Source organism: Bufo bufo, chromosome 3 (genome assembly GCF_905171765.1).
Source record: "Bufo bufo chromosome 3, aBufBuf1.1, whole genome shotgun sequence".
NCBI classification, from domain to species: domain Eukaryota; kingdom Metazoa; phylum Chordata; class Amphibia; order Anura; family Bufonidae; genus Bufo; species Bufo bufo.
The window spans coordinates 686,142,238-686,166,734 of record NC_053391.1 but is presented as its reverse complement, the minus strand read 5'-3'; the positions used below and the strand labels follow the sequence as shown (position 1 = coordinate 686,166,734).

The 24,497-nt window shown below is 50.7% G+C and overlaps 1 protein-coding gene across 2 annotated transcripts in view; it reads left to right on the top strand.

Annotated features, from left to right (window-relative positions):
- Positions 1–23,940, top strand: part of FAM168A (family with sequence similarity 168 member A) — a 75,373-nt gene extending 51,433 nt beyond the window's left edge. The window contains exons 5-9 of one of the 2 annotated variants that reach the window (XM_040426498.1): positions 15,728–15,856; positions 20,477–20,619; positions 22,145–22,319; positions 22,497–22,627; positions 23,598–23,940. In XM_040426498.1, the coding sequence (XP_040282432.1) occupies positions 15,728–15,856; positions 20,477–20,619; positions 22,145–22,319; positions 22,497–22,609 (560 nt within the window). In that variant the 3' untranslated portion in view covers positions 22,610–22,627; positions 23,598–23,940. The remainder of the gene's footprint in view (positions 1–15,727; positions 15,857–20,476; positions 20,620–22,144; positions 22,320–22,496; positions 22,628–23,597) is intronic. The other variant, XM_040426499.1, reaches the window with a different exon arrangement.
- Positions 23,941–24,497: the final 557 nt, after the last annotated feature.

Sequence of the window (24,497 nt, the reverse complement as noted above, 5' to 3'; positions counted from 1 at the left end):
GCCAGACCTCTCCCCTCCAACGGAAGCGCAGGAGGTCCCTGGATGGTGCGGAAACTGGAACCGTCAAGTAAGCGTCCTTGAGGTCCAATTTCACCATCCAGTCCCCAGGAAGATGATGATCCCGGAGTAGGTGAATCCCCTCCATCTTGAAGTGGTGATAACGAACCACTGTATTCAGAGCCCGAAGATTTATGACCGGGCGCATCTGACCACCTTTCTTCTGCACTAGGAAAATATTGCTGAGGACACCCTCGGGGGAAAGGGGAGCCCTCTCGATCGCTCGTTTGCAAAAGAGAGACATAATTTCCCTGTCTACGAGTGCACCGTGGGGTCGCGACAATAGAAGAGGCGGTGGAGGGGAACTAGGTCTGGGTAGTCTACTAGCTCGATGCGGAACCCTTTGACCGTGGCCAAGACCCAGGGGTCTGATGTGATGGCTGACCAGGCATGGAAAAAATGACTGAGTCTGCCCCCGATGTAATGTTCCGAAAAACCCCCGTCTGGGTGAGGACTTAGCATAAGGTCTCCTGGAGTTGGGAGTTACTCTGAACGACCTGGAGCGCCACTGGCCACCTCTGGCCGGGAAGAAGGGTGATGGCCGGGTCGGGGAGTGCGGCTGATTGTATATCTGGACGACATCCTCCTCATGCATCAGTCCCGAACGACCCTACTAAAACACCTTCATTGGACTTCGGATCTCCTCTCACGCCTCGGATTCCTCCTCAATCTGGAGAAACGACCTCTGCTCCTGGAAGAGAGGTTTGGTTGAAGGAGCCTCTGCCCGCGCTACGGGCGTGGAAACTGGATCGGCCGGACAGGCGGCCCCTGCTACTGCCGGCCCTAGTGGAGACCCGTCCCTGAAAAACTTTCCTCATAGAGGACTGGGCCTTATCGAGGGCCGTAAATGCCCCCACAAAACGACTCAGGTCCTTAATGAACGAGTCTCTGAATAAGAGGCCTTGGGCGTCTTTGCCTGCCTCAGTTAGGGGCAGGTTGGCCAGTTTAGGGTCAATTTTAAACAAAATGGCTTTACGCCGTTCAATCGCAAAGGAGGTGTTGGTACTTCCTGCGATGCAAATCGCTCTCTGGACCCAGCCCCTAAGTTCTTCCGGATCTACCGGAGAGCCTTCTGCTCTGGCAACTTATACCATTTCAAACAATTTGGCCAGGGGGCCAAAGATATCAAGCAGTTTGTCCTGGCAACTGTGTAGAGCGGAATCCAACCCTTTTATGGGGGTTCCAGCCAGACTTAGAGAGGAACTGCGTGACTTTGGGGTCAACGACCGGAGTCTCGCACACTCTATGGGGGACTAAAGGTCTGGGGCATTCCGCCCTGAGCTTACTACGTGCCTCCTTAGTGAGGGGGCGACGCACCCAGTGCTCTAGGTATTTACCCACGTGATCGGCCGGGAGCCACTCCGCCGATCTTGGGTGATGCAGGGCATCTGGATCAAACATAGGCTCACCCGCTGGATCTACCAGGGGGTTGGCTACATTGACGCTGGAGGAAGCACCGTCTTTGACCAGCGAAGTGGAAGGAGTGGGGCAGACAGGGGCTGAATATTGATAAGGGGTTTCCTCCTCCGAATCATGATGTGCATTCGCGAAAGCCTCCTTGTCTGAACCCCTTTCGGAGCCAGACTCACTGTCATGTTGCGCTCTAGCACATTAACATAGCCGCACCCGTTCTGCCTGGCGCGGTAAGGCTCTCTTACGTGAACTTAGCACCTTTTCAGGGGTAGCCGTATGCACACCAGTCATTGTCTTCTGTAATACAGGAGGATCTAAATTGGTAGGCTGCGGAGCATTAATGGGGGCGGTTTGTAAATTCCCTCTAGGAGGGTGAGCAGACAAGGCCTGAGAAATTCTCTGGGATAAGATGGTAGACATAGAGCCCATGGCTGCCATGATGGCACTAGAGACAGAGCGCTGGAGCGCCAGGGCCTGGTCATCACTCCCGGTGTGCAGGGTTCCCTCAGGGGATGAGGGGGGGCTATTTGCGTTGGGAGGGGGGGTCAGATTGAGGCATAACTATGACTGATAGCCCAAGGGGAACACAATACAGGACCAAAAGAAAAAAATAGAGGGGCAGGAGGACTAATAGAGGGCCAAGAGAACAAAATAGAGGGGCCGGAGGTATACTTCTACAGGGTTAATCACCCTAGACGGGGCAGCAGCGGCAGGATGAGACTGAGCTAACCGGACGAAAAGCAAGCCGAGGGAAAATGGCCGCCGAGATCTCTCGAGAGGGCGGCCCTAAGAGGCCGACTAAATCCTGCGAGATCCCGGGGCAACGGCGCAAGAACAGGCGCACAAAATGGCCGACGAAATCTCGCGAGCGGCGAGAGTAAAGGCCGAATGAGAGGAGCAAGATGGCCGCCGAGATCTCGTGAGATCCTGCGGCCGACTGGGAAAGATGGAGGAAGGGAAAGCGGACAGCGCAGAGAGATGGACGGCTAAAATCTGCAGATAAGAGGGGCGGGTGTGACCAGCGGCAGGGGTAGCGGAGGCTACAGAGTGGGAGCAAACGGCAATAAGGAGAAAACAAACAATGCACACTTGAGAATAATAGAGACCTCAAGAGGTATCATACAGAGGTGTACTTATCTGGTGGCAGCAGCAAAGAAAGAGGAAGGTCCAGAGGAGGAGCTGCCTATTATAGGGGGCTGTCAGGGGAGGGACCTGGTTACTATGGTTACTTGTTCTTGATTAATTTTGTAAAATGTATTCCTTGCTGCTATTGGTGGACAGTAAAGAAAGGGATAGCAATAGGAGCCTCCGTATCTTGATGTAAAACTCAGGCCTCTTTAACACTACCGTATGGCTATTTCAGTGTTTTGCGGTCCGTTTTTCACGGATCCGTTGTTCCGTTTTTTGTTTCCGTTCCATTTTTCCGTATGGCATATACAGTAATTACATAGAAAAAATTGGGCTGGGCATAACCTTTTCAATATATGGTTCCGCAAAAACGGAATGGATACGGAAGACATACGGATGCATTTCCGTATGTGTTCCGTTTTTTTGGCGGACCCATTGACTTGAATGGAGACATGGAATGTGATTTGCGGGCAATAATAGGACATGTTCTATCTTTCAACGGAACGGAAATACGGCAATGGAATGCATACAGAGTACATTCCGTTTTTTTTTGCGGAACCCTTGAAATGAATGGTTCCGTATACGGAACGCAAAAAACGGCCAGCAAAACGGGAAAAAAAAAACGTAGTGTGAAAGAGGCCTCAGGATCAGTACTTGATATAGTAAGTAATATAATGTATGTACACAGTGACTGCACCAGCAGAATAGTGAGTGCAGCTCTGGAGTATAATACAGGATGTAGCTTAGGATCAGTACAGGATAAGTCCAGGTTGTCCCCCAGCTTTCCCAGTTAGATATTGTTGCGGAGCTTCGCGGTATACCCTCAATATCTTCACTTAAATCCCCTTGTAGCTGAAGAAGCAGGTCAATAACCAAGAGACAATTTCCCCAGTGACTGGACGACACACAGTTTGGGAGTCAACTGACTTTACTAGGCATGCGCACCTGGTTTCAAACTGCCAACAGCCTCATTTACATACAATACATAGATTTCTATGGTACAAGGAAAAGGGGGGAGGGGAAGAGGTACAGACAAGAAAGACATTCGATAAGTGGCTAGGTTTGCCACAATGCTCCCCCAGAACCAAGCCGGCATACACAGTCTGATCCCAACGGATCGGCTTGGGGATGTCCGGAGGAGTACTCACAGATCACTTTTCAAGTTCAGTTTGTCTGGATAACCCGTCGGCGTTGCCATTTTGCTTCCCAGGGCGGTAGTGGATGGTAAAGTCAAAAGGCTGCAGCGCCAAACTCCAGCGCAGCAGCCTGGCATTGTCTCCTGACACCCTGTTCAGCCACACCAACGGGTTGTGATCTGTGAGTAAGGAAAACGGTTGTCCATACAAATAGGGCTGCAGCTTTTTAAGGGCCCACACCACGGCCAGGCATTCTTTTTCTATGGCGGCGTAGCTTACTTCCCGGGGTAAAAGTTTTCTGCTTAAGTAAGCCACTGGATGCTCGCCGCCATCTTCTCCGACTTGGCTCAGTACTGCCCCCAATCCAAACATAGAAGCGTCTGTGTGGACGAGAAAGCGTTTAGTTGGATCAGGGGCGGCAAGTACAGGTGAATTCACAAGAGCCGTTTTTAGTTGCTGGAATGCCTGCTCACACTCTGGGGTCCAGACTACTATCTTAGGGAGATTCTTGCGGGTCAAATCGGTGAGGGGTTTGGCCAGGGTACTGGAGTTTGGCGGATAGGAGTCTGCCCTGGTGTTTCTACTCTGTGGGTGGCTAACGGGGTGTACCCGGGGAGATTAGAAAAGGTGGTTCCTTTTTCCCTTATTAGGCTATGAGCCTGCGCCCTTTCCTGGGGACTCAGCCGTTCACCTAACTGAACCTCTTCCAGGTCCTCTTTCTGGCCCTCTTTCTCTAGGAGATCTGGGAGAGGTAAATTGTCAAAGTCCTCTGCGGCAGAGGCACAAATAGCGGTCACCTCTTCTATGCGCTCGTAGTAGGGCTTCAGCATGTTCACATGGAGCATGCGTCTGCCCCCTGCTCCAGCGCACGGGCCAATCACATAGGTGGTATCGCAGATTTGCTCCACCACCTTGTATGGGCCCTGCCAGGAGGCCTGCAGCTTGTCATTAGGGACTGGCCGTAGGATTAACACCTTCTGCCCGACCTGAAAGCTGCGGTCCCTGGCCCCCTTATCGTACCATCTGCGCTGTCGTTGTTGGGCCGCTTGGAGGTTAGCACGTGCCGTCTGGGTCAGAGCCTCCAAGCGTTCCCTAAACTCCAGCACGTATGGGACAATAGGGGTACCATTCGTAGTTACCCCTCCCTCCCAGTGTTCTCTGATAAGGTCTAAGGGGCCCCTCACTCTCCTCCCGAACAATAATTCAAAAGGGGAGAATCCCATGGATTCTTGGGGTACTTCCCTATAGGCAAAGAGCAAGTGGGGCAAAAACCGTTCCCAGTCTTTTTGAGTGTCTATGAACGTGCGGATCATCTGTTTAAGTGTTCCGTTAAACCGTTCACAGAGCCCGTTGGACTGGGGGTGGTAGGCGGAGTTTAAGATGGGTTTCACCCCACACACTTTCCAGAGTTGGTGGGTGACCTCTGCAGTGAACTGGGTGCCCCTATCCGAAATAATCTCCTGGGGAAATCCCATACGGGAGAATATTCGCATAAGGGCATCGGCTATAGTCTCTGCATGTACGTTGGTCAACGCCACTGCCTCTGGGTATCTAGTGGCGTAGTCCACTACGGTCAAGATGTATTTCTTGCCGGAGGGACTGGGTTTCGCTAGGGGTCCTATTATGTCTACAGCTACTCGACTGAAGGGTTCTTCAATTATGGGCAGGGATCTGAGTTTGGCTTTATAGCGATCCCCTCTCTTCCCTACCCTCTGGCAGGTATCGCACGTTTGACAGTATTGTCTAATATCCTTCGAGATACCTGGCCAGAAGAAGTTCTGCGTCAGCCGATGTTTCGTTCGGCTGATTCCTAAATGTCCTGATAATGGTATATCGTGCGCGATGTGCAGCAACTCTTGTCTATACTTTCGGGGTACCACTAACTGCTTAGTGGGCACGGGTATGGACCCTGCTACTACCTTCTCTGCATAGCGGTATATGAGACCTTTGTCCCAAGCATATCTCTCTCCCTCCAACCCTCCTTGGTCCTTGTTTATCCTATCTTTATATACCTGCAGGGAGGGATCTAGGGCCACCTCACTGCCAAATTCCAGGGGGGCATCCCAGGGTAGAATAGGAGGGGTGTGTGGCATATTGTTTACCTGAGCCTCAGAGTGATCGGAAGGAGCCGTGGTGCGTGCTTGCTGCCGGGTAACAACCGGGTAGGCCTCTTGGATAGTTGGTTGAGGGACAAAAGCAGAGGTGAGCTCCCCCAAGTCGTTGCCCAAAATAACATCAGCGGGCAAATCCTGCATAATTCCCACCTCCACGTTTCCATGCCCTGCCCCCCAATTCAAATGCACCTTGGCAGTGGGAACTTTGTAAATTGCTCCCCCTGCCACCCGTATAGCTACACAGTCTCCGGTGAGGGTGTGCTTAGGCACCAAATGATTTTGGACCAGGGTTAACGTGGCCCCAGAGTCACGTAATCCTTGTATACTCTTCCCCTACATGTGTACCACCTGGCGGTGCCCTTGGCGGTTGTCTGAGGCGGCTTGTATGGGGTTTACCTCGTGTAGGATCCCCAGAGGCTCTTCTATTGAGGTGACTGTGGATGTTGGGAGCACAGATTCTCTTTGGCAGCAGTGTACTGCAGCCCGATTGGGGGGAGGAGGACCCTGGTGGTTCCAGTTCTGGCGAGGTCGGTTACGTGGGCAGTCTCTCTGGATGTGCCCCTGTTGGTTGCAGGTGTGGCAGCGGATCGGTGGTCGGGTATTGTACCTAGCAGGGTACGGGTTGTGGCTCGCGGCTGGTCGTGGGTGAGCCAAGGTAGTCACTGCTGGCAGAGGGGTGGTAGATCCATACGTGGTCCGGTGTGGTGTGCGTTGGTCTCGCCTGGTGTCTTGGAACTCGTCAGCTAGCTTGGCTGCCTCTGGTAGGGTACGGGGTTTGCGATCTCGTACCCAATTTTGAAGTTCTGTGGTTAGTCCATTAAAAAACTGCTCCATTACTATTAACTGGAACATCTCTTCCATAGTGGTGACCCGTGCCGCTTCCATCCACCCCTTGGCGGCTCGTTGTAGTCGGTGTGCCCATTCAGTGTGTGAGTCTTTTGTTTGTTTCTTGATGTCCCGGAATTTGAGTCGGTATGCCTCAGCGGTAATGGCATACCATGCTAGGATGGCTTGTTTGACTTTGGGATAATTCCTGATGTCTTCGTCTGGGACGGTCCGGTATGCCTCTGCGGCGCGGCCTGACAATCTACCTGCCAGCAGGGGTACTTGGTCGGCTGGGCTGATGTCGTGTAGCTGGCACAACCTTTCGAAATCCTGTAGGTATTCGTCAATATCACTTTCTCCTTCTGTGTAATTTATAAAAGCTTGGTAGGGAATCTTAGCTTTTCCCTGGGTAGTGCTGGTGGGCGCTGGGGCTCCTTCCCCGACTCGCTGAATAGCGTTTTGCTTCGCTACAATGTACTCGTGTACATCTGCTATCAGTCTTTCCAGTGTCTCCATGGAGGGGGTGTTTGGGTAAAAAGCTAACCTGCTATTGAGCTCTCTTGTAAATTCTGTTGGCTCTGTCTCCTGTGGAGCTGCCGCAGTGGTCGCTCTGTCCCCCTCCATGAGTTCGGCCACCAGAGTAGCTTTGGTTTTGTTGCTGGCTATTCTTCCCCTTGCTTCCAATAATTCCTTTAACGTAGTTCGTTTCAATGTTGCATAATTCGTCTCCATTCACTGTTCGTTCGAATGACTGCACATATTCTCGAACTCCGGTATATCCGAACAAACTGCTGCTTTGCTGTGCTGCAAGGCTTGTATCCCGCCGCTGCCACCAATTGTTGCGGAGCTTCACGGTATACCCTCAATATCTTCACTTAAATCCCCTTGTAGCTGAAGAAGCAGGTCAATAACCAAGAGACAATTTCCCCAGTGACTGGACGACACACAGTTTGGGAGTCAACTGACTTTACTAGGCATGCACACCTGGTTTCAAACCTCCAACAGCCTCATTTACATACAATACATAGATTACTATGGTACAAGGAAAGGTGGGGTCAGACAATAGCAAGGGCTGATGGGAGGTTGAGGGAGGACACTGCAGCTATTTTACACAGGTCTCCCAGTGTCCCTGAGACAACACCCTGCTGGGGAAACAATGGGACAGGAAAAGGGGGGAGGTGAAGAGGTACAGACAAGAAAGACATTCGATAAGTGGCTAGGTTTGCCACAGATATATATATAGCCATATTGTATTTAGATGCTGGGTGGGGGTTGCCCTTTAACCACCTCCGGACCGCTGTACGCAGATTCGCGTTCCGGAGGTGGCAGCCCTGCGCTCAGCGACGCATATACGCGTCATCTCGCGTGAGCCGGGATTTCCTGTGAACGCGCGCACACAGGCGCGCGCGCGCTCACAGGAACGGAAGGTAAGAGAGTTGATCTCCAGCCTGCCAGCGGCGATCGTTCGCTTGCAGGCTGGAGATGTGTTTTTTTTTAATGATAACAGCGTCTAATATACCTGCTACCTGGTCCTCTGGTGGTCCCCTTTGTTTGGATCGACCACCAGAGGACACAGGTAGCTCAGTAAAGTCCCACCAAGCACCACTACACTACACTACACTACACCCCCCCCCGTCACTTATTAACCCCTTATTAGCCCCTGATCACACCTGATCACCCCATATAGACTCCCTGATCACCTCCCTGTCATTGATTACCCCCCTGTCATTGATCACACCCCTGTAAAGCTCCATTCAGATGTCCGCATGATTTTTACAGATCCACTGATAGATGGATCGGATCCGCAAAACGCATACGGACGTCTGAATAAAGCCTTACAGGGGCATGATCAATGACTGTGGTGATCACCCCATATAGACTCCCTGATCACCCCCCTGTCATTGATTACCCCCCTGTCATTGATTACCCCCCTGTCATTGATTACCCCCCTGTCATTGATTACCCCCCTGTCATTGATTACCCCCCTGTCATTGATCAACCCCCTGTAAAGCTCCATTCAGATGTCCGCATGATTTTTACGGATCCACTGATAGATGGATCGGAACCGCAAAACGCATACGGACGTCTGAATGAAGCCTTACAGGGGCATGATCAATGACTGGTTATCACCCCATATAGACTCCCTGATCACCCCCCTGTCATTGATCAACCCCCTGTAAAGCTCCATTCAGATGTCCGCATGATTTTTACGGATCCACTGATAGATGGATCGGATCCGCAAAACGCATACGGACGTCTGAATGAAGCCTTACAGGGGCGTGATCAATGACTGGTTATCACCCCATATAGACTCCCTGATCACCCCCCTGTCATTGATCACTTCCCCCTGTCATGCTGCATTCAGATGTCCGTATGATTTTTACGGATCCACGGATACATGGATCGGATCCGCAAAACACATACGGACATCTGAATGGAGCCTTACAGGGGCGTGATCAATGACTGTGGTGATCACCCCATATAGACTCTCTGATCACCCCCCTGTCATTGATCACCCCCCTGTCATTGATCACCCCCCTGTCATTGATCACCCCCCTGTCATTGATCACCCCCCTGTCATTGATCACCCCCCTGTCATTGATCACCCCCCTGTCATTGATCACCCCCCCCTGTCATTGATCACCCCCCCCTGTCATTGATCACCCCCCCTGTCATTGATCACCCCCCCTGTCATTGATCACCCCCCCTGTCATTGATCACCCCCCCTGTCATTGATCACCCCCCCTGTCATTGATCACCCCCCCTTCATTGATCACCCTCTGTAAGGCTCCATTCAGACATTTTTTTGGCCCAAGTTAGCGGAATTATTTTTTTTTTTTCTTACAAAGTCTCATATTCCACTAACTTGTGTCAAAAAATAAAATCTCACATGAACTCACTATACCCCTCACGGAATCCAAATGCGTAAAATTTTTTAGACATTTATATTCCAGACTTCTTCTCACGCTTTAGGGCCCCTAGAATGCCAGGGCAGTATAAATACCCCACATGTGACCCCATTTCGGAAAGAAGACGCCCCCAGGTATTCCGTGAGGGGCATATTGAGTCCATGAAAGATTGAAATTTTTGCCCCAAGTTAGCGGAACGGGAGACTTCGTGAGAAAAAAATAAAAAATATCAATTTCCGCTAACTTGTGCCAAAAAAAAAAAATTTCTATGAACTCGCCATGCCCCTCATTGAATACCTTGGGGTGTCTTCTTTCCAAAATGGGGTCACATGTGGGGTATTTATACTGCCCTGGCATTCTAGGGGCCCCAAAGCGTGAGAAGAAGTCTGGTATCCAAATGTCTAAAAATGCCCTCCTAAAAGGAATTTGGGCCCCTTTGCGCATCTAGGCTGCAAAAAAGTGTCACACATCTTGTATCGCTGTACTCAGGAGAAGTTGGGGAATGTGTTTTGGGGTGTCATTTTACATATACCCATGCTGGGTGAGAGAAATATCTTGGTCATATGCCAACTTTGTATAAAAAAATGGGAAAAGTTGTCTTTTGCCAAGATATTTCTCTCACCCAGCATGGGTATATGTAAAATGACACCCCAAAACACATTCCCCAACTTCTCCTGAATACGGCGATACCACATGTGTGACACTTTTTTGCAGCCTAGGTGGGCAAAGGGGCCCACATTCCAAAGAGCACCTTTAGGATTTTTACAGGTCATTTACCTACTTACCACACATTAGGGCCCCTGGAAAATGCCAGGGCAGTATAACTACCCCACAAGTGACCCCATTTTGGAAAGAAGACACCCCAAGGTATTCCGTGAGGGGCATGGCAAGTTCCTAGAATTTTTTATTTTTTGTCACAAGTTAGTGGAAAATGATGATTTTTTTTTTATTTTTTTTATTTTTTTATTTTTCATACAAAGTCTCATATTCCACTAACTTGTGACAAAAAATAAAAACTTCTATGAACTCACTATGCCCATCAGCGAATACCTTGGGGTCTCTTCTTTCCAAAATGGGGTCACTTGTGGGGTAGTTATACTGCCCTGGCATTCTAGGGGCTCAAATGTGTGGTAAGGAGTTTGAAATCAAATTCTGTAAAAAATGACCTGTGAAATCCGAAAGGTGCTCTTTGGAATATGGGCCCCTTTGCCCACCTAGGCTGCAAAAAAGTGTCACACATCTGGTATCTTTGTATTCAGGAGAAGTTGGGGAATGTGTTTTGGGGTGTCATTTTACATATACCCATGCTGGGTGAGAGAAATATCTTGGCAAAAGACAACTTTTCCCATTTTTTTATACAAAGTTGGCATTTGACCAAGATCTTTATCTCACCCAGCATGGGTATATGTAAAGACACCCCAAAACACATTCCTCAACTTCTCCTGAATACAGAGATACCAGATGTGTGACACTTTTTTGCAGCCTAGGTGGGCAAAGGGGCCCATATTCCAAAGAGCACCTTTCGGATTTCACTGGTCATTTTTTACAGAATTTGATTTCAAACTCCTTACCACACATTTGGGCCCCTAGAATACCAGGGCAGTATAACTACCCCACAAGTGACCCCATTTTGGAAAGAAGAGACCCCAAGTTATTTCGTGATGGGCAAAGTGAGTTCATAGAAGTTTTTATTTTTTGTCACAAGTTAGTGGAATATGAGACTTTGTAAGAAAAAAAAAAAAAATCATCATTTTCCGCTAACTTGTGACAAAAAATAAAAAGTTCTATGAACTCACTATGCCCATCAGCGAATACCTTAGGGTGTGTACTTTCCGAAATGGGGTCATTTGTGGGGTGTTTGTACTGTCTGGGCATTGTAGAACCTCAGGAAACATGACAGGTGCTCAGAAAGTCAGAGCTGCTTCAAAAAGCGGAAATTCACATTTTTGTACCATAGTTTGTAAACGCTATAACTTTTACCCAAACCATTTTTTTTTTACCCAAACATTTTTTTTTTTATCAAAGACATGTAGAACAATAAATTTAGAGCAAAATTTCTATATGGATCTCGTTTTTTTTGCAAAATTTTACAACTGAAAGTGAAAAATGTCATTTTTTTGCAAAAAAATCGTTAAATTTCGATTAATAACAAAAAAAGTAAAAATGTCAGCAGCAATGAAATACCACCAAATGAAAGCTCTATTAGTGAGAAGAAAAGGAGGTAAAATTCATTTGGGTGGTAAGTTGCATGACCGAGCAATAAACGGTGAAAGTAGTGTAGGTCAGAAGTGTAAAAAGTGGCCTGGTCTTTCAGGGTGTTTAAGCTCTGGGGGCTGAAGTGGTTAAGTGACGCTCGCACACGAGGACACAGCCGCATGTTCTCTCTCTGAGACTATAATTAGACTTCTGTGTGCTCGCCCGCGTCACCGTGCTGCAGATAAGTCATGTGTGCCAGAACTTTACATTCTGAAATTAAATATTTCATGAAAACCATTTCCACATGAGGGCACTTTTTAGAATTAAAAGGCAGCCTTGCCGTTATGCGGCATCTGTGCGGAGGTGCAGTCAGGGCTCCCCTCCCCCCATGCCGTTCAGCTACAGCAAGATGCTGAAATCCAGGCATTGTTAGCTAATCTGCAAACCACAATAAACCGCGTGACGCTGTCGGGCTGCAGCCGCTCCACATCTCAGCATTTTAAGTGGGACAGTCACATGAAGCGGAAAATAGAACCGGCTCCCTGCCTGCCGCAGGATTGTGTGTCAGTGGTTACGTCTTTATGCCTCCTCTTCTAAAAACCCTCCACAGAAATCCATACCGTACTGACGGCTTCATTCTTTTATCCATGAGTTATAATTCCTCTTGTAATGCGTTGTGTGGGCTCACTATTCTATGTCCTCATACATTACTTATCCTGTACTATACTCCAGAGCTGCACTCACTATTCTGCTGGTGCAGTCACTCTGTACATACATTACTTATCCTGTACTGATCCTGTATTATACTCCAGAGCTGCACTCACTATTCTGCTGGTGGAGTCACTGTGTACATACATTACTTATCCTGTACTGATCCTGAGTTACATCCTGTATTATACTCCAGAGCTGCACTCACTATTCTGCTGGTGCAGTCACTGTATACATACATTACTTATCCTGTACTGATCCTGTATTATACTCCAGAGCTGCACTCACTATTCTGCTGGTGCAGTCACTGTGTACATACATTACTTATCCTGTACTGATCCTGAGTTACATCCTGTATTATACTCCAGAGCTGCACTCACTATTCTGCTGGTGCAGTCACTGTGTACATACATTACTTATCCTGTACTGATCCTGTATTATACTCCAGAGCTGCACTCACTATTCTGCTGGTGCAGTCACTGTGTACATACATTACTTATCCTGTACTGATCCTGAGTTACATCCTGTATTATACTCCAGAGCTGCACTCACTATTCTGCTGGTTATCTGACATGGGAATATGTTTATTTTTATCTTGGGGCTGAATGTTTGTCTTGTCGTAATACTTCTCACAGCTGGGGGTTTGTTATACTTGGATCCGGTTTTGGGAACACATCAGCAGTAATTTGGTATGATCAGGAATGATGTTCAGGCTCTGGGTGTAAATTAAAGTTGTTCCTTTCACGGATTGCAAGCAGAGATCTTGAAAATGATAAAGACTTAAAGCACAAAGGGGGTTGATATGATGACCCTTGGGCTGATGTAATACTTTATAGATGTGGAGCCATTGTCCTTTATCCCCTCCCCCTCTACGGTATCGGTCATCACATGTCATAAAGGCCGAGCCAATAGGAAGTCGCTCGTTTCCCACTTCCTTTATTAGTTCCTGTCGGATCTAGAACAAAACCACTGGACATATGCAGAATGTAGGATTCATCAAATACGCTGCAGCACTACTGGGTGACCGCGTATTATACCTGTCATCGGAATGCTGGCGGGCATCCTGCTAGACTCTACTGGGTGTAGTCTGATGGCAGACCTGTCCCCAACCCCCAACTGCCATAGCAACCACGGGGCACAATGCAGTAGCATCACAGAGGGGTCTAACGGGGGGGAGACAGAGCTTTGACTAAGTGGTCAGCATGGTGTACAGCATCTAAGAGGTTAAATGACCAGGGTTGTATTGAGGCATACTACAGCTGCCCTTCACGAGTGATGGCTCCTTAGCCCGCACCGTCACTTGCGATTACATAATTTAATGGAAACAACCCTCTTACCATAGTTTAGGGCCAGGCACGGGGCGCGCAGGGGCAGGCACGGGGCACGCAGGGGCAGGGCCAGGCACGGGGCGCGCAGGGCCAGGCACGGGGCGCGCAGGGGAAGTGCCAATTCCATTTTCAACCTGTTTTCCCTCCAGTGGGAAGGAATGTGACGAGAGGAATCTGACACCTGTATTTCTGATATGGAAAAAAGCATCCTATGGCTGCTACGGTGTAGAAACCGTACTGTAACACAATCGTAGAACATATAAGAATAGTTTACTTTCTGCCTTTCCGTGTTTTTTTTATTTACATCATGCTGTTCAGAGCGTCTATAAGATAAAGCGACGCGGCGTCTGGTGACCGCGTGTGATTGACGGCTCGGGGGCCACACTGATGAAGCCGCGCTTGAATTGCATTTTTTAGGAATCCATTTGTCCGTCATTCAAAAATGACAGGCTGTGTGTATCTGCCAGCAGCGGCAATGTGAGCCCTCACCAAGCTGTCATTGCCCGAGTGATGCCAATTCTGGATGGCAGCGAGCTCCCTGGCAGTCATGATCTGCGCTCATCCAAAACCCGCTAAGTTGGATGGCGGGTGTTTGCGCAGGTGCCCAGTTTGCTGCTCCTTTCCCCGTGTTCCTGGCCGCCCGGATCGCAGCCCCTCGCCCCGTGTGCCTGGCCGCCCAGATCGCAGCCCTGTGTGCCTGGCCGCCCGGATCGCAGCACCTTGCCCCGTGTGCCTGGCCGCCCGGATCGCAGTCCCTTGCCCCGTGTGCCTGGCCGCCCGGATCGCAGTCCCTTGCCCCGTGTGCCTGGCCGCCCGGATCGCAGTCCCTTGCCCCGTGTGCCTGGCCGCGCGGATCGCAGTCCCCTGCCCCGTGTGCCTGGCCGCCCGGATCGCAGTCCCTTGCCCCGTGTGCCTGGCCGCCCGGATCGCAGTCCCTTGCCCCGTGTGCCTGGCCGCCCGGATCGCAGTCCCTTGCCCCGTGTGCCTGGCCGCCCGGATCGCAGTCCCTTGCCCCGTGTGCCTGGCCGCCCGGATCGCAGTCCCTTGCCCCGTGTGCCTGGCCGCCCGGATCGCAGTCCCTTGCCCCGTGTGCCTGGCCGCCCGGATCGCAGTCCCTTGCCCCGTGTGCCTGGCCGCCCGGATCGCAGTCCCTTGCCCCGTGTGCCTGGCCGCCCGGATCGCAGTCCCTTGCCCCGTGTGCCTGGCCGCCCGGATCGCAGTCCCTTGCCCCGTGTGCCTGGCCGCCCGGATCGCAGTCCCTTGCCCCGTGTGCCTGGCCGCCCGGATCGCAGTCCCTTGCCCCGTGTGCCTGGCCGCCCGGATCGCAGTCCCTTGCCCCGTGTGCCTGGCCGCCCGGATCGCAGTCCCTTGCCCCGTGTGCCTGGCCGCCCGGATCGCAGTCCCTTGCCCCGTGTGCCTGGCCGCCCGGATCGCAGTCCCTTGCCCCGTGTGCCTGGCCGCCCGGATCGCAGTCCCTTGCCCCGTGTGCCTGGCCGCCCGGATCGCAGTCCCTTGCCCCGTGTGCCTGGCCGCCCGGATCGCAGCCCCTCGCCCCGTGTGCCTGGCAGCCCGGATCGCAGCCCCTCGCCCCGTGTGCCTGGCTGCATGGATCGCAGCCCCTTGCCCCTGGCCACCCGGATTGCAGCCCTTCGCCCCGTGTGCCTGGCCGCCCAGATGGCAGCCCCTCGCCCCGTGTGCCTGGCCGCCCAGATGGCAGCCCCTCGCCCCGTGTGCCTGGCCGCCCAGATGGCAGCCCCTCGCCCCGTGTGCCTGGCCACCCGTATCACAGCCCCTCGTCCTGTTTTTCTGGCCGCCCGCTCTGCTCATGCTTTGCTTATTGGCGGTAATGCCCTGCCCATTGTGTGTGCCCGATGTCAAAACAGTTTTTTTTTTTTTTGTATTTTGGTTTTAAGCGACCCTCCTGATGAAACAAGCGTGGCCGCAGACTCCTTCTTCGTCCTGTGCCAACGAGGGCACGTTCCATCTTCCTGTCGATTCTGGGACCGAGAACAGGACTTATCAAGCTTCTTCTGCCGCATTCAGTAAATACAAGACTTTCTTTCATTTTTATTTTTTTATCTTGTTTTCCACACCATTACATAGAGAAGTGCTGACGACGGAGCTCTCTGGGTTTCTGCCAACAACCATAACTATTATACGCAGCACCACCTTGTCTGGGCATCCTGCTCTGTGAATAGAATGCCAGAATTGCAGTATAGACTGACACAATCATGCATAACAGTAGGAGAGAGGGAGTGACTTAGGTGTGCCTGGTCGTTACAGCGGGTGTATCGCTAGCTGAACATGTTATGCGTCCTGTGAGCCCACAGTATGGAAGGGGTGATAAAGCGGCCATCAGCAAGTAGTAGTGTTCAGCCAACAGCTACATATGAGCGCCGTCTTCTAGATAAGACTGTATATGGCGGTAATACTGACTCCCACCCCTCTTCTCACTGCATATGGATTTGTATAGCTGTTATTGTGCTCAATGACAAATCTGTCTCCAGTGAGCTCCCCCTAGTGGTGGCTGTATAATTCTGTCTCCAGTGGGCTCCCCCTAGTGGTGGCTGTATAATTCTGTCTCCAGTGGGCTCCCCCTAGTGGTGGCTGTATAATTCTGTCTCCAGTGAGCTCCCCCTAGTGGTGGCTGTATAATTCTGTCTCCAGTGGGCTCCCCCTAGTGGTGGTTGTATAATTCTGTCTCCAGTGAGCTCCCCCCTAGTGGTGGCTGTATAATTCTGTCTCCAGTGAGCTCCCCCTAGTGGTGGCTGTATAATTCTGTCTCCAGTGAGCTCCCCCTAGTGGTAGCTGTATAATTCTGTCTCCAGTGCCCCGCCTCCCCTCCCTAGTGGTGGCTGTATAATTCTGTCTCCAGTGCCCCGCCTCCCCTTCCTAGTGGTGGCTGTATAATTCTGTCTCCAGTGGGCTCCCCCTAGTGGTGGCTGTATAATTCTGTCTCCAGTGGGCTCCTCCTAGTGGTGGCTGTATAATTCTGTCTCCAGTGGGCTCCCCCTAGTGGTGGCTGTATAATTCTGTCTCCAGTGGGCTCCTCCTAGTGGTGGCTGTATAATTCTGTCTCCAGTGGGCTCCCCCTAGTGGTGGCTGTATAATTCTGTCTCCAGTGGGCTCCCCCTAGTGGTGGCTGTATAATTCTGTCTCCAGTGGGCTCCTCCTAGTGGTGGCTGTATAATTCTGTCTCCAGTGGGCTCCCCCTAGTGGTGGCTGTATAATTCTGTCTCCAGTGGGCTCCTCCTAGTGGTGGCTGTATAATTCTGTCTCCAGTGGGCTCCCCCTAGTGGTGGCTGTATAATTCTGTCTCCAGTGGGCTCCCCCTAGTGGTGGCTGTATAATTCTGTCTCCAGTGGGCTCCCCCTAGTGGTGGCTGTATAATTCTGTCTCCAGTGGGCTCCCCCTAGTGGTGGCTGTATAATTTGGTCTCCAGTGGGCTCCCCCTAGGGGTGGCTGTATAATTCTGTCTCCAGTGGGCCCCCCTTGGTGGTGGCTGTATAATTCTGTCTCCAGTGCCCCCCCCCCCCCCCCCTCCCTAGTGGTGGCTGTATAATTCTGTCTCCAGTGGGCTCCCCCTAGTGGTGGCTGTATAATTCTGTCTCCAGTGGGCTTCCCCTAGTGGTGGCTGTATAATTCTGTCTCCAGTGGGCTTCCCCTAGTGGTGGCTGTATAATTCTGTCTCCAGTGGGCTTCCCCTAGTGGTGGCTGTATAATTCTGTCTCCAGTGGGCTTCCCCTAGTGGTGGCTGTATAATTTGGTCTCCAGTGGGCTCCCCCTAGGGGTGGCTGTATAATTCTTTCTCCTGTGGGCTCCCCCTAGGGGTGGCTGTATAATTCTGTCTCAAGTGAGCTCCCCCTAGGGGTGGCTGTATAATTCTGTCTCAAGTGAGCTTCCCCTAGTGGTGGCTGTATAATTCTGTCTCCCGTGAGCTTCCCTTGTAGTCGCTGTATAATTTTGTCTCCAGTGGGGCCCCCCCTCCAGTGGTGGCTGTATAATTCTGTCTCCAGTGGGCTCCCCCTAGTGGTAGTTGTATAATTTTTGTCTCCCGTGGGCCCCCTAGTGGTGGCTGTATAATTTTGTCTCCAGTGCCCCCCCCCCTTCCCCCTCCCTAGTGGTGGCTGTATAATTCGGTCTCCAGTGAACTCCCCCTTCCCCCTCCCTAGTGGTGGCTGTATAATTCGGTCTCCAGTGAACTCCCCCTAGTGGTGGCTGTATAATTCTGTCTCCAGTGGGCTCCCCCTAGTGGTAGTTGTATAATTTTTGTCTCCCGTGGGCCCCCTAGTGGTGGCTGTATAATTTTGTCTCCAGTGCCCCCCCCCCTTCCCCCTCCCTAGTGGTGGCTGTATAATTCGGTCTCCAGTGAACTCCCCCTTCCCCCTCCCTAGTGGTGGCTGTATAATTCGGTCTCCAGTGAACTCCCCCTAGTGGTGGCTGTATAATTCTGTCTCCAGTGGGCTCCTCCTAGTGGTGGCTGTATAATTCTGTCTCCAGTGGGCTCCCCCTAGTGGTGGCTGTATAATTCTGTCTCCAGTGGGCTCCTCCTAGTGGTGGCTGTATAATTCTGTCTCCAGTGGGCTCCCCCTAGTGGTGGCTGTATAATTCTGTCTCCAGTGGGCTCCCCCTAGTGGTGGCTGTATAATTCTGTCTCCAGTGGGCTCCCCCTAGTGGTGGCTGTATAATTCTGTCTCCAGTGGGCTCCCCCTAGTGGTGGCTGTATAATTTGGTCTCCAGTGGGCTCCCCCTAGGGGTGGCTGTATAATTCTGTCTCCAGTGGGCCCCCCTTGGTGGTGGCTGTATAATTCTGTCTCCAGTGCCCCCCCCCCTTCCCCCTCCCTAGTGGTGGCTGTATAATTCTGTCTCCAGTGGGCTCCCCCTAGTGGTGGCTGTATAATTCTGTCTCCAGTGGGCTTCCCCTAGTGGTGGCTGTATAATTCTGTCTCCAGTGGGCTTCCCCTAGTGGTGGCTGTATAATTCTGTCTCCAGTGGGCTTCCCCTAGTGGTGGCTGTATAATTCTGTCTCCAGTGGGCTTCCCCTAGTGGTGGCTGTATAATTTGGTCTCCAGTGGGCTCCCCCTAGGGGTGGCTGTATAATTCTTTCTCCTGTGGGCTCCCCCTAGGGGTGGCTGTATAATTCTGTCTCAAGTGAGCTCCCCCTAGGGGTGGCTGTATAATTCTGTCTCAAGTGAGCTTCCCCTAGTGGTGGCTGTATAATTCTGTCTCCCGTGAGCTTCCCTTGTAGTCGCTGTATAATTTTGTCTCCAGTGGGGCCCCCCCTCCAGTGGTGGCTGTATAATTCTGTCTCCAGTGGGCTCCCCCTAGTGGTAGTTGTATAATTTTTGTCTCCCGTGGGCCCCCTAGTGGTGGCTGTATAATTTTGTCTCCAGTGCCCCCCTCCCTAGTGGTGGCTGTATAATTCGGTCTCCAGTGAACTCCCCCTTCCCCCTCCCTAGTGGTGGCTGTATAATTCGGTCTCCAGTGAACTCCCCCTAGTGGTGGCTGTATAATTCTGTCTCCAGTGGGCTCCCCCTAGTGGTGGCTGTATAATTCTGTCTCCAGTGGGCTCCCCCTAGTGGTGGCTGTATAATTCTGTCTCCAGTGGGCTCCCCCTAGTGGTGGCTGTAGAATTCTGTCTCCAGTGGGCTCCCCCTAGTGGTGGCTGTAGAATTCTGTCTCCAGTGGGCTCCCCCTAGTGGTGGCTGTAGAATTCTGTCTCCAGTGGGCTCCCCCTAGTGGTGGCTGTAGAATTCTGTCTCCAGTGGGCTTCCCCTAGTGGTGGCTGTAGAATTCTGTCTCCAGTGGGCTTCCCCTAGTGGTGGCTGTAGAATTCTGTCTCCAGTGGGCTTCCCCTAGTGGTGGCTGTAGAATTCTGTCTCCAGTGGGCTTCCCCTAGTGGTGGCTGTAGAATTCTGTCTCCAGTGGGCTTCCCCTAGTGGTGGCTGAAGAATTCTGTCTCAAGTGAGCTCCTTCTAGTGGTGCCCCCCCCCCCCCCCTCCTCCCTAGTGGTGGCTGTATAATTCTGTCTCCAGTGCGCTGCGCCCCCCCCCCCCCCCCAGTGGTGGCTGTATAATTCTGTCTCCAGTGCCCCTCCTCCCTAGTGGTGGCTGTATAATTCTGTCTCCAGTGCGCTCCCCCTAGTGGTGGCTGTATAATTCTGTCTCCAGTGAGCTCCCCCTAGTGGTGGCTGTATAATTCGGTCTCCAGTGAGCTCCCCCCTAGTGGTGGCTGTATAATTCTGTCTCAAGTGAGCTCCCCCCTAGTGGTGGCTGTATAATTCTGTCTCAAGTGAGCTTCCCCCTAGTGGTGGCTGTAGAATTCTGTCTCCAGTGGGCTCCCCCTAGTGGTGGCTGTATAATTCTGTCTCCAGTGGGCTCCCTCTAGTGGTGGCTGTATAATTCTGTCTCCAGTGAGCTCCCCCCTAGTGGTGGCTGTATAATTCTGTCTCCAGTGAGCTCCCCCCTAGTGGTGGCTGTATAATTCTGTCTCCAGTGAGCTCCCCCCTAGTGGGGGCTGTATAATTCTGTCTCCAGTGAGCTCCCTCTAGTGGTGGCTGCAGGTGAACAGTTTTTTTTATCATGGCTATACAGGGGTAGAGTCTATTTACAATGGAAAATAAAATCTCCTGTTTGTTAACTTTCTCCTTTCTCCTTTCTTAGGGTACACCGCCGGAACCCCATACAAAGTGCCACCTGCCCAGAGTAATAGTGCCCCACCACCATACTCTCCATCTCCAAACCCCTACCAGACAGCAATGTACCCCATCAGAAGTGCCTACCCTCAGCAGAATTTATATGCCCAGGTAAAACCACCACAGCTTTACATGCAAGGGGCTTGGGAAATTATGTCTCCCTATCGATCTGTCTGTCTGTCTCCCTATCGTTCTGTCTGTCTGTCTGTCTCCCTATCGATCTGTCTGTCTGTCTCCCTATCGATCTGTCTGTCTGTCTCCCTATCGATCTGTCTGTCTGTCTCCCTATCGATCTGTCTGTCTGTCTCCCTATCGATCTGTCTGTCTCCCTATCGATCTGTCTGTCTCCCTATCGATCTGTCTGTCTCCCTATCGATCTGTCTGTCTCCCTATCGATCTGTCTGTCTCCCGATCTGTCTGTCTGTCTCCCTATCGATCTGTCTGTCTGTCTCCCTATCGATCTGTCTGTCTGTCTCCCTATCGATCTGTCTGTCTCCCTATCGATCTGTCTGTCTCCCTATCGATCTGTCTGTCTCCCTATCGATCTGTCTGTCTCCCTATCGATCTGTCTGTCTCCCTATCGATCTGTCTGTCTCCCTATCGATCTGTCTGTCTCCCTATCGATCTGTCTGTCTCCCTATCGATCTGTCTGTCTCCCTATCGATCTGTCTGTCTCCCTATCGATCTGTCTGTCTCCCTATCGATCTGTCTGTCTGTCTCCCTATCGATCGATCTGTCTGTCTGTCTGTCTCCCTATCGATCGATCTGTCTGTCTGTCTGTCTCCCTATCGGTCTGTCTGTCTGTCTCCCTATCGGTCTGTCTGTCTGTCTCCCTATCGGTCTGTCTGTCTGTCTCCCTATCGGTCTGTCTGTCTGTCTCCCTATCGGTCTGTCTGTCTGTCTCCCTATCGGTCTGTCTGTCTGTCTCCCTATCGATCTGTCTGTCTGTCTCCCTATCGATCTGTCTGTCTGTCTGTCTGTCTCCCTATCGGTCTGTCTGTCTCCCTATCGCTCTGTCTGTCTGTCTGTCTGTCTCCCTGTCGCTCTGTCTGTCTGTCTGTCTGTCTCCCTGTCGCTCTGTCTGTCTGTCTCCCTGTCGCTCTGTCTGTCTGTCTCCCTGATATTGGAGAAGGCTGGGGGGGGGGGGGGGTTTGGAGAGAGAGGGGGAGATAATGCTATAGATATGTGGCTCCATTCTATAGGCGTACTCTATGGTGAGGGATTGAGCACCACCTACAGTCTATCAGAAGCACAGCACACAGTGACTATGCTGCGAGTCTGTGTGCAGCCTGCAGGGGATCTTGTGCTGTCTCTTCCCATTAAGCTTTATGGGGTGGGGGGGGGGGGGGGACTTCTGTCCTGTAGCCTTCTACTGCACATACAGCTGAGGGTTTGTTACAGTTTTATCCATTGCTCCATGAGCTGTACAGATTAATGTTTGTCTCCTGTCCAGAAGTTTTGCTACAGTGTATCAGCCTGAAGTCTAGACTGTCTAGCTCCCAGTCAATTGCCACACCATTCAGAAGTCTGGGAAAGCTTGGTGCCCTCTGCTGACACCCTGCTAGTGGCAGTCTGGTTTACATGGTTCTGTATGCATTCACGTATCTCTGATGTATGTCACTTCCGTGTTCCCCAGGGTGCGTACTACACCCAGCCTGTGTATGCGGCACAACCCCACGTCATCCACCACACCACTGTGGTCCAACCAAACAGCATTCCTTCTGCAATCTACCCCTCCCAGGTAGCTGCACCGCGAAGCAATGGAGTCACTATGGGAATGGTCGCTGGGACTACCATGGCCATGTCAGCAGGTAAGCTACATATAATACCCATCCAGATGTTCCAAAACTACAACTCTCAGCATGCTGCAGGCTTCATTTATGGTTTCAAATAACTTTATCGACTCCCTAGAGCCACAACAATGTAGAATTGTGCTGCAGACCATGTGCAGATAACCGCTATTATCTGTATGGATTTTCTTCCATCAGGTACATTGCTGACCACACCTCAGCACACCGCCATAGGAGCACACCCCGTCTCTGTGCCAACCTACAGAGCCCAAGGGACCCCAGCTTACAGCTACGTACCCCCCCACTGGTAAACCTGCTGACCTGTCCGTGTAAGTACCAACTGCAGCCGTTGTGCTGATCAGAAATGATGCAAGGATGACCTCTGCTGGACAGTTAGTGAACAACCCAAATCTCAATATCATTTTGTGTATTGTGTGACAATCTCAGTCTTGTTGCTACAGCTGTATAGTGTCTCCATGGTAACAGACTACAAACAAACCCTGTGTAGTCTGATCCTGTAGTCCTACTCCCTTCTGTCTGTCTTACACTTCTTGCTGACCTACCAAACCTATGGCGACAGGGTCAGACTACACAAGGTTTGGTGTCTGTTACCGTGGAGACGCATAAGTCTGTATAGGAGCTGTACACAGAAAACGACTAGAAATTCTTTATTAAGACCAATTGCAAAGTTGCTCCATTTAAATTTTTTATTTTTTTTTCATTTCAAAGCAACGGACACCATAAAAACACATTTGACCGCAAAGGTGGACGTAGGCCGTGACCTCGTATAGCTCACACTAGAGATGGTGACATCAGAGATTGGTGATGTCACTTAGGGTCCATTCACACGTCCGTAAGTGTTTTGCGGATCCGCAAAACACGGACACCTGCAATGTGCGATCCGCAATTTGTGGATCCGCACATCACAGACACTATAATAGAAAATGCCTTTTCTGGTCCGCAATTGCGGACAAGAATAGGACATGTTCTATTTTTTCCAGGAACGAAATTGCGGATCCCGAAAATGCAGATGCGGATCCAGGAAATGTGGATTTGCATCCGTTCCAGCCCCATTGAAAGTGAATGGGTCCGCAAATTGCGGAACGAATGCGGACCCAAATTACGGACGTGTGAATGGACCCTTAAAAGGGGATTTCCAGTCTTACAGAAATAAAGCTTAATCACTGCGTAGTAAATAAAGTTCTGCAATTTTCGCATAGGTTTTGTTTCAGCTCCTCACCGTTTTTCAAGATCACTGCTTGCTGTCAGTGAATACTCTAACTCTTGGCTGTCTTGCAGGTCCGGAGTAAAACCTTGTATGCAAACTGCTCAAGTCTTACATCGGTGCTGGAACAACCGGCCGACGGCACCAAGTTTGTCTACATGAACAAAACGACTAAACACAAAAGTGCAACGGTCACTTTAACTAATCTTTAGTGTTTGGGTTTGTTTTTTTTTGTTTTTTTTAAAAAGCTGCTTTTTCTGTAACCTCTTTGGTTTTTCCCACACACCACCGCAGGCACCGCGTCTCCTCCACCATTTATCTAGACGCTCGTGCCGTCACAGGTTCCTCCACCTTAACCATCGTCGTAACTTTGTTTTCATCTAAGTCATTTTATTACACTAGACGTTTCAAATTTTTTTTAATGCAATTTTTTATTTTATTTTTTCTAATTTCTCCCAGAATCCTTTCATTAAAAAAAAAAACTGTCTTCCAAAAGCTAGAATTATGTCTAAACGATAACAGCATTGAGAACAGTTTATTATTTTTTTTTATTTTTTTTGTTTAGTTTTTTGTGATGGTTGTCATAGGAAAACTGCAATTTTTTATTTTTTTTTTGTGGTTTTTAACTTGCAACGAATTTCAAGGCTGCTATACTAGTTTTTTTCATGTGGAAAAACTATCGGTATTATAATAAGTTGTGTAATAGCCACCAGTTTGTGTAAAAGCACAAAAACACCTTCGTGTCTGTTATTTCATTGTTTTTTTGTTTTTTTGGAGGGCGTAAAAATCGCTATAGGGAGACCTCTACACTACCACAAATGTACTGGGCAACCAGACAATCACAAATACACCCGCACCGCTACTAAGTACCCGACATCTGGCGATGACGGCGGGCGCCAGGGGCCGCTCACGGTCAGGTTTTATTCTAGTTATGACATGTTGTATTTGTGAGACGTGTTGCAGTAGAAAGCCTG